Raw genomic sequence first — 15,693 nt, forward strand, 5'->3', positions numbered from 1 at the left:
GTAAAAATCATTATGTCCTATCCCCTCTTTTGTAACGTTTACATGGAAGCAGAGAGAAGTGTTTACCTAAGGTGTAGGTATAACTATCAAAATCTTAAAGACTAAAACCCAAGTCTTTAGAGTTCCACCTTATTCACTCAACACATGTGCTATGTGTCACTTCACCATCATCAGGGCAGGAGGAGGGAGAAGGAGAAGGCAACACTGCAGCTGGCAAGGAGAGCTTCATCTGGAACAAGCAACAAGATGATCATTTTACATATACCTAATGTCTTCCCTATTCTCACCCTGTGAAGTAGGTGTCAATTATCTGCATTTTATATAGAAGGCAAAGAGAAGAACCTGTCCAAGAATAAATAGTAGAGTCAGGATTCCAACCAAGATCTGTCTAATGCAAAGATGCAGCTTTCAACTTTTCCTGCTTTCCCAGTACTGTTCTCCCTTCTTACCCCACAGTGCATTTGTTCTGGGTCTCCCTGTGACACCAGCAATGACTGGGTGGCCTGGCTGGCTGGCTGGGTGATGTCCCCACTTGGATGCTATCTTTATCAGAGAGCACAATCATCCGAGGGAGAGGAAAGTCTTCTTTTCCCAAAAGCACAGGAAGCAGATGCACTTCTTAGCCAAACTCACCAGAATAACACTTTATTCATCAAACTCTCCTTCCTGCTAACTGCAGATACAGGCTAAATGCATAGAAACATACAGAAAATATGATATGTACTAATTAATCCATTAGTATTAGTAATAATTAATGTATGTATGTATGTAAATTCATACATTGAATTCATATATTGTATGTAATTGGAAATTACAATTACATACAACATATATATTGTGAATGACATATGTGAATTTATTCAATGTATGAGTTTCATTGTTGTATGTAAATTCAACAATTATTCCAAGATCTGGCACCTAAAGTATATGCAACTAAGAATTAGAATTACGTCAAAAAAAAAAAGAAAGAATAAAGAGTCCTGAGTTAGTACTTCTTTATTTTTTTTGAGACGGAGTTTCGCTCTTGTTAACCAGGCTGGACTGCAATGGTGCGATCTCAGCTCACCGCAACCTCCACCTCCTGGGTTCAAGCAATTCTCCTGCCTCAGCCTCCTGAATAGCTGGGACTACAGGCGTGCGCCACCATGCCCAGCTAATTTTTGTATTTTTAGTAGAGACGGAGTTTCACCACATTGACCAGGATGGTCTTGATCTCTTGACCTCGTGATCCACCCACCTCGGCCTCCCAAAGTGCTGGGCTTATAGGCGTGAGCCACCGCACCTGAGTTAGTACTTCTTAATAAGGACATAGCACTGGTGGGGAAGGGGAATAAAATCACCAGGAGAGATTTTCCCCATTTAGGAGCCTATTCCTCCCGCATGTCCACACCTCAATTCTGATATCACAAATGCCCAGGGCGATATGCTAGATTCTGTGAGGAAAGGAGCTGGAGCAAATCATTTGAAGGTGCTTGTCAGGTATTATAATTTTGAGAACCAACAATACATTCCACACCCTATTTGGTTAAAGCTATGGTAATAAGTGAGAAATGTAGTTGTCTACATTTCCAAGTCCAGCTGGACAGGAGTGACAAAAGGACTAGCAGGGAAGGACAGTGTGCAGTCATGAGCTCAACATGATCTGACAGTATAAAGCTTAACCACTAAGGAGGAGGCAAAAAAAAAAAAAAAAAAAGAAGAAGAAGATACAGAAATCAAAAAGCACAAGAGTCTGGACTCTGAGCTATGAGGCCAGTCATCTCAGAGATTCCATTGGCCCTTGAAAGCATCATTATATTCTGGGATAATATAATCAGATATGAAGCAGTTTGGAATAATCGAGAAAAAAATAAATTGTATTTAATAAAAATTAAGAAAGGGAAATGAAAGTGCTTTTTAATTGTGTGTGTATGTGTGTGTGTGTGTATGTTTTTGAGACAGCGTCTCACTCTGTTGCCCAGGCTGGAGTGCAGTGGCACAATCATGGCTCACTGCAAGTTTTGCCTCCTAAGCTCAAGGGATCCTGGCACAATCATGGCTCACTGCGACCTTTGCCTCCCAAGCTCAAGGGATCCTCAGCCCCCACCCTGAGTAGTGGGACTATAGGCACAAACCACCATGCCCGGCTAATTTTTGCATTTTTTTTTTAAGAGAGATGGGGTTTTGACATGTTACGCAGACTGGTCTTGAACTCCTGGGCATAAGTGATCTGCCTGCCTCAGCCTCCCACAGTGCTGGGATTACAGGCATAAGCCACTGTGCCTGGACTAATGGATTTATTTCTAAAATAGCTAGATTTCTCTGATATTTTCAAGGTTCAGTGATGTTGAATGTCTACTTATATGTAAATGATAGGTGAAATGCCACACAGTGTAGTGAGACAATGGAATACGAGTTCTGGAGTCAGGTGGCCCTGGGTCCAGGTGGTTCTGGTGCTCAGGAGGTATGGCTGTCTTTGGCATACGCAATGTAACTGAAATCAGCAAGGACAAGACATTTCCAAAAGGAAGTACACCAAAGTTGAGGAAAAGTCACACTGGGTCAGAATCTGAGATTCTGAGAACCATGGACACTTCAGGGATGACCGAGGAGGTGGAGAAGCTTGACAATGAGATGCAGGGGTAATCAAAAACAGAAAGAAAAACCTCAGGAATGTAGTCACTGGAGCCATCACTAGAAAGTGCTAGCAGAAGGAAGAAACAGTCTGCTTTGTCACATGTTGTTACATGGTAATACGAAATAAACAACTGGGGAGTATGCCCTGGACATGAGATGACAGGTCATTAGTGTATTAGTTTGAACTTCTCAAGACAAACAAATAAATATAACTCTTTTCAGATTTTTTTTTTTTTTTGAGATGGAATCCCACTCTGTCACCCAGGCTGGAGTGCAGTGGTGCAATCTCGGCTCACTGCAATCTCTGCCTCCCAGAGATTCACTCACCTCAGCCTCCAGAAGAGCTGGAGTTATAGGCATGTACCACCATGCCCAACTAATGTTTATATTTTTAGTAGAGCTGAGGTTTTGCCATGTTGACCAGGCTGGTCTCGAACTCCTGACCTCAAGTGAGGACGCCCCACCCCCGAGTGGCACTGCAGAACCAGAGCACCGAGCAGAGTCAGCAGCTGCATGAGGGCTGATGAGGTCTCCCAAAGTGCCCACTTTAGCGTCCCAAGGTGCTGGGATTACAGGCGTGAGCCACCGTGTCTGGCTGTTTTTTGAGAATTTCATTCATGGAGGGAAGAGAAGAAAGGAGGAGGTGGCTGGGGATGAAGGAAAGGGAAAGTTGGCATGTGCTTTCTTTCTTAAGTGGCTAAGAAAAGCTTGAGTATGTCTAAATGCTTAATGGGAATGAGCTGGCAGAGAGAGCCTGATGACACAGGAGCAAGAATGCCCAATAGATACAGTAGGGCTTCTGAAACTGCAGGGGGAGATGAGAGCCACAGCACAGTGGAGGGACTGGATTTAGGAAGGAGAAAAGGAAAAAGCAAAGCAAAGCAGCCCTGATCCAAGGACCTGGAGGGAGTTTCAGTCTGATGATTTTATTTCCTGAGCAGCAGCAGGCAGTTCATTTGCCAACAGTGAAGGAGCTTCAAGGAGGGTGGAAAAGTTAGAAATTCAGGAAAGTGGACATTTTAAATGGTCACTAAGGAGAACCCAGAGAGGAATATGAGACCTCCCCCACCTCCCAACTCCAGTGCCCTCCTTGAGTTCATACGCTAAACTCCAGACCATGTCCATGATAAATGGTTAAGACCACTCTGAATGGCCAGGTTTAAAAACTGAGGTTCCTAATGAGAATACATGGATGCAGGGAGGGGAACAACACACAGGGGAGGGTGGAGGCAGGGAGAACATCGGGGAAAATAGCTGATGCATGCGGAACTTAATACCTGCCTAGGTGATGGGTTGACAGGTGCAGCAAACCACCATGGCACACATTTAGCTATGTAACAAATCTGCACATTCTGCACGTGTACCCCAGAACTTAAAAAACAAAATAAAATGAAGTTTTCTACTGTGCTTTCCCAAGTATCCCACAAACCTCACTGTATAAGGGAGAGGGCCCTGATTTTGAAAATGCAATTGCTTGATAGACATTTCCATCCGTAAATTCCAAGAAATTAATTTTAGGCTCATATATTAAAACATGACACTGAAAAATACAATATGTAATCAAATTGAGAATCAAAATTAAGACCAAATATTGCTGTGAAATAAAGGCCTAAGTCATTTCATGTTTCTATTTAGAATTAAATTTATAGTATTAAATGTTCCTTTTCAATTTGTTTTGGGTCAAGAGGTTATTAACACCATAAAAAGAGTTAATAGAGAAGTATGGTCCAGGACAAAGATGTGTCATTATATTTTGCATAAATGCCTGTTATTGGGAAATTATCAGTTCTTAAAAACAACCATTCCTAGTTCATTGAGGGGCAGACAGTCGATTACATCAAAACCCATCTCCTATTGTATTTTATTTTCCAATTAGTAGCATAATATAAACTGTATTTCTGTATCCACAACTGCTTCATAAAAGGTGTAAGTTATAATATAAACCATATTTCTGTATCCACACTTGCTTAAGATATGAAGGACATATATAGGTTTGTGTACAACTAAATCACTTAAAGTTTATTGCCAGATTTGTTTTAAATACTATGCTTACTTTTTCTTTTTAACTCAAGCCTTAAATCTTAGTGAAATCCATGACTAAAAGCAGATAAGCAAAATTAATATATAGGAACAGAGACATCTATTTAAAATATGCATTTTAAGAATGACTGCAATTGGCTAAAACACACACATGAACAATCATAAAAAGGAACATAAAATACAAAAAGATATCTGTGAACTGTCAAGAATTTAAACCTGGCAAGAATTATAAACATGGATGAATATTAAGGGGAACTTGGGGGCAGTGGGGGGAAGGCAATGGAAATGGGAATGCACAGGAATGTAGTTAATATTCCAAGCTAAAAACTCTATTTTCCAGCTTACTTGCAGCCAAGAATGGCCACGTCACTCAGCTCAGGCCAGCAGGCAAAGGTGTAACAAGCAAAGGTGCTGGGTAAGACTTGACAAGACAAGCCTTTCTTTCCTGTGGTCTAGAAGATGAGCCTAAGGGGCTGGAGCTTCAGAAGCCATCTCCAACAGTGAAGTTCCCCTAACATTGACAGCAGAAGCCACATGCTTTGGAACTGGAATATAAACACAGTCCAGGTCTCCAAGAACTTTGTGGAGCTGCTGCACACCCCTGAGTACCTACCTCTGGACTTTATATAAGAGAGTAAATACTGAGGGTTTAAACCACTGACTGAACCTTTGCTACTTCATAACCAAAGGCAATTCATAATTGATGATCAATGGAATTAGGCTGCACAAATAGACAGATAAAGGCTTTACAGATATAAATGGACAGAAAGAGTCACAGGAAAAAGTCCAATAAGCAGGTTAAATAAGAGACATAATTCTAACTTTTATTTAAACTTTAAGAGAGCGTGGGGTAGCATGCTATGAAGAGCAGTGGGGAAAGTTACACACTGCAGTGTTACCAGGGGTTATTTCAAGGGAGTGAGAGTACAAGGAATATCTACTTCTTTTATGAGTAGTGGGGATTTTTGTTTTATTTATTTATTTTTTAGACGGAGTTTCACTCTTGTTACCCAGGCTGGAGTGCAATGGCGCGATCTCGGCTCACTGCAACCTCCGCCTCCTGGGTTCAGGCAATTCTCCTGCCTCAGCCTCCTGAGTAGCTGGGATTACAGGCACACGCCACCATGCCCAGCTAATTTTTTATATTTTTAGTAGAGACGGGGTTTCACCATGTTGACCAAGATGCTCTGATTTTTGTTTTAAACAGTGAGTAGGTATATCCTTCATAATTAGTATAAAATATGCCTTTTATTTGATATACACACATATAAAGACACAATATATTATTCTGCTTTAACTTGTGATTTCATTAAAAATTTTTGATTAAACTATTTATTATAATGACTTTTTTGAAAGAAATAATTGTACTTTTCTAGCTACCAATAACCTCATCTTTAGTATACAAAATATACTTAAGACAGAGGTAAAATCTATTTGATTCTTTAATATTTACTTAAAAAACAAAAGCCTGTTTCTGGAAAGGGAAATTTCTTATTGTATTCTGACGTGAGAGTGAATCACTAAGCTCATAACAGTCATCGGAGCTGTGTAAGAATGCTTGAAATAGGCCGGGCGCGGTGGCTCACACCTGTAATCCCAGCACTTTGGGAGGCCAAGGCGGGTGGATCATGAGGTCAAGAGATTGAGACCATCCTGGTCAACATGGTGAAACCCCGTCTCTACTAAAAATACAAAAAAATTAGCTGGGCATGGTGGCGCGTGCCTGTAATCCCAGCTACTCGGGAGGCTGAGGCAGGAGAATTGCCTGAACCCAGGAGGCAGAGGTTGTGGTGAGCCGAGATTGCGCCACTGCATTCCAGCCTGGGTAACAAGAGCGAAACTCCGTCTCAAAAAACAAAAAAAAAAGAAAGCTTGAAATAAAAATAAACTTAGTCAACTTAATAATCCCACATCTTCAAAGACTGCAAAAATTAACATAAAAAAGGGAGGTTTCTTCCAACATATTCAAATAAACTTTGCATAAAAGACTTGCCTGGAGTGAAGTATGTTTTGAATAAAAAAACAGTATAGAATAGTAGTAACTTTTCCTTTCTAAAGGAAAAGCATATTGGTAAAATAAAATTGTTTTTGAAGTTATGAATCTATTGCATGGAAGTTAACTATTCACCTAAGCACTCAAAAGAATCTGAAAAGTTCATGCAGGTAGGCAACTGCCTAGATTTATGAGGGGCACAAGGATGTCATCTCAGCCATGCTTTCTCCTAAATTCACCCTTTGATCTACTAACTTGTCACCTAGAACAGGGACCTCTAAAACATTCTATTGCTTATCTCATCATCTGATTCACCAGGGAAGAACTGTGACTCTCTTAGGTAAGAGCATGCGCCTACCTTCCCACCGGCCTGTCAGCACCAAGCTTCTGTTAATTACCACATCGATTTCTGCAGCTCCATCTTCCACAGCCAATCTGATCTCTTCCAATCGTGTCTTCAAATGGGTCTGTCCAGCTGGAAAGCCAGTGGCCACTAATAGAGATAAGAAAGAAAAGGAAGAAAGAGGGAAGGAGGGAAGAAGGAAAGCAAGAAAGTCGGGGAGAAGAAAACAAATTTCAACTGGTCAGTAGTTCATCAAAGAATTCCAAACCCCAAAACATCAGCATGTAAAGACCAATGCATTAATGACACTTAAGAACATCACTTATGTCATGCATGAGCATGAAGAAATAGAATGTTCTCTCATACTGTGTTAGTGTTAGGACAAATACTATCGTTTTCTGGAAGACCTGAAATTAAGATGCTGCAGAGATGCTCATGAGCGTGCATTAAGTAACCAGCACCTAAGAAATCACTATCTTCACAGGGATAGTCTTAAAACAGTAGCTGTAGCCCTATCTTAGTGAACACTACTTTTCCAGCACACTAGTTCTGGATCCAAATGTTGATCAGGTTAGCTATCTTGATTAACTCATTTACTCTTGATTTATCTTTTTTTTTTTTTTTTTTGAGATGAGGTTTCGCTGTTGTTACCCAAGCTGCAGTGCTATGGTGCGGTCTCGGCTCACCGCAACCTCTGCCTCCTGGGTTCAGGCAATTCTCCTGCCTCAGCCTCCTGAGTAGCTGGGATTACAGGCACGCACCACCATGCCCAGCTATTTCTTGTATTTTTAGTAGAGACGGGGTTTCACCATGTTGACCAGGATGGTCTCGATCTCTTGACCTTGTGATCCACCCTCCTCCGCCTCCCAAAGTGCTGGGATTACAGGCTTGAGCCACCGCGCCCGGCTGATTTATCTTGATTAACTCACTCATGAACCTCTTCAGCTGTGGTAAACAAACTGCCATGTGTTCTCCCACTGCCTATCTTAAAAACAACCAGCCTGGCAGATGAGAATAAAGAAAAGAGAATGCAGGAGGAAAACACACCTAATTAATTAGTCCACAAAACTGGGGCAAGGGCAGGGCTGGGAAGAGCAGATCCAAGTGTAAATAAGAGGTAAATGAAAACGTAACTACACTCCTGAAAAATAGCAACATCTTTTACATGCACATCATTAACTCTCCATCCCTGTTTCTAGATACAACCTCTTACGTCTCCTTGATATTAAAGTCCTTGGGGCCAGGCGCAGTGGCTCTTGCCTGTAATCCCAACATTTTGGGAGGTCGAGGTGAGCGGATCACCTGAGGTGAGGAGGTCGAGACCAGCGTGACCAACATGGTGAAACCCTGTCTCTACTAAAAGTACAAAACGTAGCCTGGCATGGTGGTACATACTTGTAGCCCAAGCTACTTGGGAGGCTGAGGCAAGAGAATTGTTTGAACTCAGGACGCAGAGGTTGCAGAGAGCCGAGATCGTATCCTGGCACTCCAGCCTGGGTGACAGAGCGAGAGTCTGTCTCATAAAAAAAATAAATAAAATTCCTTAGGTCTGCCACCTTGGAGGGAAAGCATGTTTCTCTGTTGTTGAAAGCAAAAACTGAACTGACCAGACTAATGAAAAATTAAGGTCTATACAGGTGTAGCTGCCAAATACTTTGGGAATCCTCATAAATCAATTCTATAGAAATACTGTGCACCATTTTCTTTTAATGTGTTCCTAATAAACTAGTGATCTTTATAAACTCCTGTTAAATTTTTATTTTATTTTATTTTTTTGTAGAGGCCTTTGTTGCCCAGTCTGGTCTCAGACTTCGGGCTTTACTCAGTTTTTTTGCCTGAGCCTCCCAAAGTGCTGGGATTACAGATGTGAGCCACCACGCCTGGCCCAGAGTCCCTTTTTAAAGAATCAAGAAATTCCTCTAACATCTCTTAAAACAAGAATCTAATTTTATATCTGTCTATTCATCCAACCACATACACACAGATACATATTTACCAAACTAAAGCTTTTTTTTTTTTTTTTGAGACGGAGTTTCACTCTTGTTGCCCAGGCTGGAGTGCAATGGCGCGATCTAGGCTCACCGCAACCTCCGCTCCTGGGTTCAGGCAATTCTCCTGCCTCAGCCTCCCGAGTAGCTGGGATTACAGGCACGCGCCACCATGCCCAGCTAATTTTTTGTATTTTTAGTAGAGACGGGGTTTCACCATGTTGGCCAGGATGGTCTCCATCTCTTGACCTCGTTATCCACCCGCCTCGGCCTCCCAAAGTGCTGGGATTACAGGCGTGAGCCACCGCGCCTGGCCCAAACTAAAGCTTTAAAGACCTTTCTTAGGCCTGGCCCGCATATCCTTATCGTTCTAGCTTACATATATATAAAACAGAACATGCATACGTGTGTGTTAGTATGTGTGTATACATATCAATATATCATGCCTTATGAGTTTTTTTCTTTACCTGACTACTCCTCCTAAATGAGTTTCCTTAAGGATAGGAATGCAGTTCTGCATTCCTGGGAATAAATGTGTCTGCCACTTACTAAGTAATTAATATATACTAATATCACAAATAAATACAACTAATTAAATACATGAAACTAATTTAAATCACAGTACAAAACTATGTATAATACCGCATTGCATGAAGAACTGGAAACATGTTTAAAAAATAACAACAAAAGCCCCAACACGTTTTACCTGATGCCACCGGGATAGCGCAGCCTGCAGCCTGGAGCGCTTTCACAGCATCGCACACCCGGGCGGGATAAACGCAGACGGCGGCCGTAGTGATGCCTGCCAGGAAAACAGGAACGGCCGACCTTCAACGAAGCTCAGCTCACCTAACACGCTTGTAATTGTCATTTACATCGCAACGTTGGCAGAAATCAAATGGGAGAAAAAAGAATTCCCCCACAATGCTGCAATAAATTTAAAGATTTCTACTTTCCACATGCCCTTCTAGTTCTTGACAACACGAATCATTTTCTCATCGTTAGTCACGAAAACAAGTTTGATATACTCTTCTTCGAGATTAACGTGGTACTGCTTTCTAAAAATGTCTAAATAGTAAACTTGGCGGTCAGGACTAAATGAAAACATTTCATGTAGATAACAAAATCCAGACTTATAGAGCATTCACACAGGACAATCTGAAGAAAGGACAGTTTGAAGAAGGAAACATGAAGAAAAACGTACGGGAAATTTAGAGAGTGGTACCATAAAAATGACATTTAATTAACTAATCCTAGTCCCTCTTTTGCAAGGAATAAAAAATCTGAAACGGAAGCCCTCATTTTAAGAAACAACTTCGTCAATTTAAAAAAATTTAGAAATCAATTAGTCGTTATAAAACAAAGCAATATCATAAGACCTTACACCAAATTATCTTTAAGTACTATAAATAAGGCGGTATTTTTACTGCCAACTCGAAAGACACATAATACTTTTCGAAAGACATAGAGTTGTTCAGGTTTGCATGTTCTCTACAAATTATTCAGGATAAAAGACCTGCACTGGGCCAATTCAACTCTCTAGCTGCATTCACAGCAGACAGGCACTCAGAAGCCATGAAGCATACTCCATGGGAAGGAGATCTGGCTCCCAAAACCAGCCCAGCAAGAAACAAGACACAGTCTTGGGAATGCCTCCTGGCCTTCCAGGTCTTGGTCTCCTTATTTAGAAAACAAGGGAATCAATTCTCACATGTGTCCAACATCCCCAAAATGCTAAGATTCTAAACTTTAGCAACCTTAGAAAAGCCCTTCCTTTCATGCGCACGAAAGCAGTGAATATGACTTTCTTTGAAAGATCTAATCTAATATACAAGCAGGCAATATTTCTCATTTGCATTTTATTTTCAAAAGTATTTCATATACTCACAGAAAATACTTTATGTATGAGATGTGATTATTAAGTAATGAGACTGGCTTTTTCACACATGGCTAGGGAATCAGAGTCAGTATTTTAGAGTCTCTAAACAGAAATTTTCCACAACCGAAAATTGAAAAGAAATATAAAGGCACTCTCTATCTACCAAGCACTTTAATCCATGGACTGAAAGAACTGACCTAAAAAACAAACAAAAAAAAAAGACTCAGATTCTCTTTCTGCTGTTTTTCAGAGAAGAATTTCAATTATTTGTCTATATATACACAGCAAGAGTTTCTATCATGGATTCTATCACTGTCATCATTAGCAACTGTATCTTAAGTCCTCTTAGATTTAGTAAACAGTATTGTAAGCAGGTAACCACCACAGAGATCACACACAACAATATTACCTTTATCGTGCATATTTAAAGCTTTTAAGAGATCTTCCCGGATTGGGTATTTGGCTTTATAACAGAGCCTTTGAATGTTGGAAGATGTATCATCGCCTGAAAGTGTAGTAAGATCTATAAAGGTAACAGCTTTCAGGAGCCAAGCGGCCTGGTTTGAAGAAAAGTAAAAACAAAGTAAATTTAATAAATAAATCAGCCTCCAACCCAGCTGGTTAGTGGACAATCATTAGACAAGTATAAGTGTTAATATCTTATGTCTACACTGTTCAGTGGAATATTCTGATACATGATATAAACACAGTTCAAGAGCCACTACCAAGACGAACACTACCCAAAATAAAACAAGAGGGAGAAAGAGCCTGAAACATTGTTTTTCTCCCACAAATATCCCCAAGTTAAACCCCCATTAGCCCATGTCTCCCTACTTCTGACTGCTCCATCTCACGCATCATAGCTACCCTGACATAGAAGAGTCTGAAAGGTTTCTATCTTACATTTTACCTCCTGCCCTGGAATCTGGAATGAAATTATTATTTTTAAGTTTGAGTTTTTTTGTGTTTTTGTTTTTCAATGTAATCCAATTCCATTTTTAAAACAACATTCATATGCCACAACTCAGTCTGATGAATTTCCTTCTATCTTTTCAATCAGAATATTTCTAAGGATGAGCAAAATACGAAGTATCACTCTAAAGGATTCAATCACAATATTCTGCCTCACTTGTAAAATGAACTCTGAATTCCTTTTACTCCTACACAGCACGTCTTCGGTTGGGATACACTGAAGAAAATGCTGACCACAAGTCCTCTACGAAACATCATTTTTGGAATTATGAAAAATGATTTATGGAAAGCAGTAGTAAGGTAAACACAATGGTCAAGAAAGGTCAACTCATACCTAAGGGCCCCAACAGAGGACACATCAGGTTTAGATGTTAGGGCTTTAAAATTAAAATAGAAGACAACCAAAGACGGCATGTCTAAAAAACTGAATAAATGTGTTGAGAAAATATGCCATTTAATTCACTCATGAATAAAGATGCCTCAAATTCATTTGCGGCTTTGCCACTCAAGAGTGATAAGATTTTTAACTTGTTTGGATAAATGTGTTATCTTTTTCCAACCCATCATCATCATATATGAATTATTAAAATAAGTCATGGACAGCTGCAATCTTTTAAGTTTAGATGCATCTTGAACGAAATTCAATATTGTGGCCTTGAGGGAAGAGACCATGCATTGTAAAATACAGGCACAGAATGCTCAAGAAGAACCTTTACCTGCCACTCCTTTTTCACAGTTCTGCGAGCCTGGATTTGTTCCGCACGCCTCAGAACTGCCGGGTGATTCACTTGTATTTTGGAGATCCAGCTAAGGTCTAAAACAGACAGGAAAACACTTTTTGAAACTTAGAGGTTCATTAAATATAGTCACCAATTTTTACATGGTCCTTGCAAGGACACATTTACCATTTGACATCAACATTTTCTTAAAGCTTCTGTTTCTTTTTTGTTCAACTATAAATAAACAACCTTGTTGAAAGAAGCCCAGTCAACAAAAGGCATACTTCATGCAAAATCATTGCCGTTACTTTCAAAGGCAAAAACCACAATTGCTTCCATACCAGCCTACACATTTGAACTAGAAGAACCTGTACTGATTCATCACACAGCCGTGACTAACAATGGGGAGATGTGTGTTACCCACGCCACGTGCCTCACCTCTGACAGCGAGGACTTATTTGTGACTGTCCAGCCCAGGAGAGCAAATGATTAATAAATACTTAAGTGAACTAATGATGGGGCTTGCAGAATCTGTGATCACTACCCCCTTACTAGCAAGATAAATACGTACTACATGCTGACAGGATACAGCCCACTCCTTCTTCAAAGAAGAATTTTTCAAAATGTATTAGAAATAACATCGACTGATATAACAGAAGTCAGAAAAAAAGAAGTAACAAATCATTTAACGTTTCAAGAGATATCTCTGTTGCTTTTGTTCTGAAACGCTCTCTCCTACCTTGACCTGTCCTTCGTTCCCTTCCGGTTAACTGTGATTTCTACTTTCAGACCTAGTCTAAATATTAGCTGTTGTGAAAACACCGTCAGCTCCCCAGACAGAGCTAACATCTGGATAGACCTCTACCACAGAACCTGTAATCAATTCATCGAGGAGTCTGGAAGAAACTATTTGTTGTACTTAGTACGTCATCAGCCATGATCTTACTCATCTTTGGGTGTCTAACACCAAACAGCGTTTGGTACACGTACTTCAACTTTACCCACCAATATCCTATAACATAGGGGGCCTCACAGTAAATTGGGCATGAACCCATTAAGCTTCTATAACTAACTTCACTTCTGTATCCCTCTAGCAAGTCCACGTTTTTAAGAGCCTTAAAAGAGTACTGTAGAAAAAGTTATCCATTAGAAAAAATGCACTAATGATGTAGCTCTTTAAAATGTAACGAGAAAAACTGATCACATACTGTATCATGTAACAGTATAAATTTATGTATTTGCATCTAAACTAATGTTTACAAATGACATTCCTTTTCTCTAATTTTCATTTCATTCTTCTTAAAAGTATCCATATTAACGTCATAGAAATTGCAAGTGGGACTTTGAGTGATTAATAATGATATTCATATTTAAATTTCACTATGGAAGAAACAGAGTTTGGGTGCTTCTTTTTCTCTCTAATTATTTTGTTAGCTGAAATCATTTAACAAACCAGATTTTTAACATTTCAATCCATCTGTTCCTGCTCCTCAAAGATATTGTATGTTTTCTTGCTTGTTTGCTGAGCCAACTTCACAGAGAAAATGGGAATCTGGGGTCAGGCCGAGGAAATCTGCCTCTGCTTTCTCACCCAAGGGCTGCTTTTGTTCTAGCAGAGCTCAAGAAAATCAGACCAGACACACTAGACTTCATCCTAATTTATTTAAGACCTATAAGAAACACCCCCTACTCAAACACAAGGGAGGCTTTTTTTTTTTTGACACAGTCTCTCTCTGTCACCAAGGCTGGAGTGCAGTGGCATAATCTCGGCTCACTGCCACCTCTCCCTCTGGGGTTCAAGCGATTTCCTGCCTCAGTCTCTGGAGGAGCTGGAACTACAGGTGTGCACCACCATGGCAGGCAAATTTTTGTATTTTTAGTAGAGACAGTGGTTCGCCATGTTGGCCAAGCTGGTCTCGAACTCCTGATCTCAAGTGGTCTACCTGCCTCGCCCTCCCAAAATTCTGGGATTACAGGCTCTCTTTTCTTCTCTGATGATTGGTAATAGTGATTGGGTTCCTGGCAAAGACTGTTTCAGGCAGATACAGAAAAATGAGTTAAGCAAAGAGTACGTGAACTCCAAGGTCACTGCCAAATAACTATTGACTGTGATCAAAAAAAAGGTAGGCCGTTTAGTGGGGCAAGACTTTGGTATCGGTCATAGGACACCCCTGAAGTCCTTCCCCTTCTCTACTCCCAACTCACCACTACTGCTGGAGGGGGAACTCAGGCAAACACAAGACTCTTCTCAAGCCCCAGCTCCGTCCTTGCCGCTCCTCTGACTCTGTGGTACAGTCTTCCTAAACTACTGGCAGTTCCCTGGCACACTACGCCAGACTGTCTCTAGATCTCGGCATGCTGTATGCTCCTTCTACCAAGAATGCCCTTCCCTGCCTTGCCCAACAGTGAACTGCTGCTTGTCTTTTAAGACTCAGTTCAAACGCCGCCTTCTCTGGGAGCCTTCCCTGAACCTCACAGGTTGGGACATCCCTTTGCTTCTTTATGCTTCCATGCAACTCTGCATTCCACCTTTAGCACATCCCCTTCACTCAGAATGACACTGATGTGTCCAAATGTTTATGTCCCCGGAAGATTTTTTAAAACTCCAAGCAAAGGGCCTGACACACAGGTGGTATACGATAAGTAAGTCTGGTGGTTCCCAAAGAGCAGGAATGACTGAATTCTGGGCAATGTCTTTCTCCACTGCTTCTGACTAGAAAGGACTTTTGGATCTCTACAAGAAAAGGTAGGACTGAAGTATAAATGGGATTCCTCGGAAATTTCACCTTAAAAAACAATTTTGAGGCCCGGCACGGTGGCTCACATCTGTAATCCCAGCACTATGGGAGGCTGAGACAGGCAGATCACCTGAGGTCAGGAGTTCAAGACCAGCCTGGCCAACATACTGAAACCCCGTCTCTACTAAAAATACAAAAATTAGTTGGACGTGGTGGTGCACACCTGTAATCCCAGCTACTCGGGAGGCTGAGACCAGAGAATTGCTTGAACTCAGGAGGCAGAGGTTGCAGTGAGCCGAGATGGCACCACTGCACTCTAGCCTGGGCGAAAGAGCAAAACTCTGTCTCAAGGAAAAAAAAAAACACACACAATTTTTAGTATACCAAAGATTAGAAAACTCAAAA

General features: G+C 40.8%; 1 protein-coding gene across 3 annotated transcripts in view; it reads right to left on the minus strand.

Annotated features, from left to right (window-relative positions):
• DERA (deoxyribose-phosphate aldolase) overlaps window positions 1-15,693 on the minus strand; it is a 125,619-nt gene that overhangs the window by 71,777 nt on the left and 38,149 nt on the right. For 2 of the 3 annotated variants that reach the window (XM_002752197.6, XM_035255260.3), the window contains 4 exons: window positions 12,548-12,645; window positions 11,269-11,416; window positions 9,687-9,782; window positions 7,008-7,142 (listed from right to left, as the gene is read on the minus strand). In XM_002752197.6, coding sequence (XP_002752243.3) covers window positions 7,008-7,142; window positions 9,687-9,782; window positions 11,269-11,416; window positions 12,548-12,645 — 477 coding nt within the window. The remainder of the gene's footprint in view (window positions 1-7,007; window positions 7,143-9,686; window positions 9,783-11,268; window positions 11,417-12,547; window positions 12,646-15,693) is intronic. The other variant, XM_078338266.1, reaches the window with a different exon arrangement.

This window comes from Callithrix jacchus, chromosome 9 (genome assembly GCF_049354715.1).
Source record: "Callithrix jacchus isolate 240 chromosome 9, calJac240_pri, whole genome shotgun sequence".
In the NCBI taxonomy this organism is placed as follows: Eukaryota; Metazoa; Chordata; class Mammalia; order Primates; family Cebidae; genus Callithrix; species Callithrix jacchus.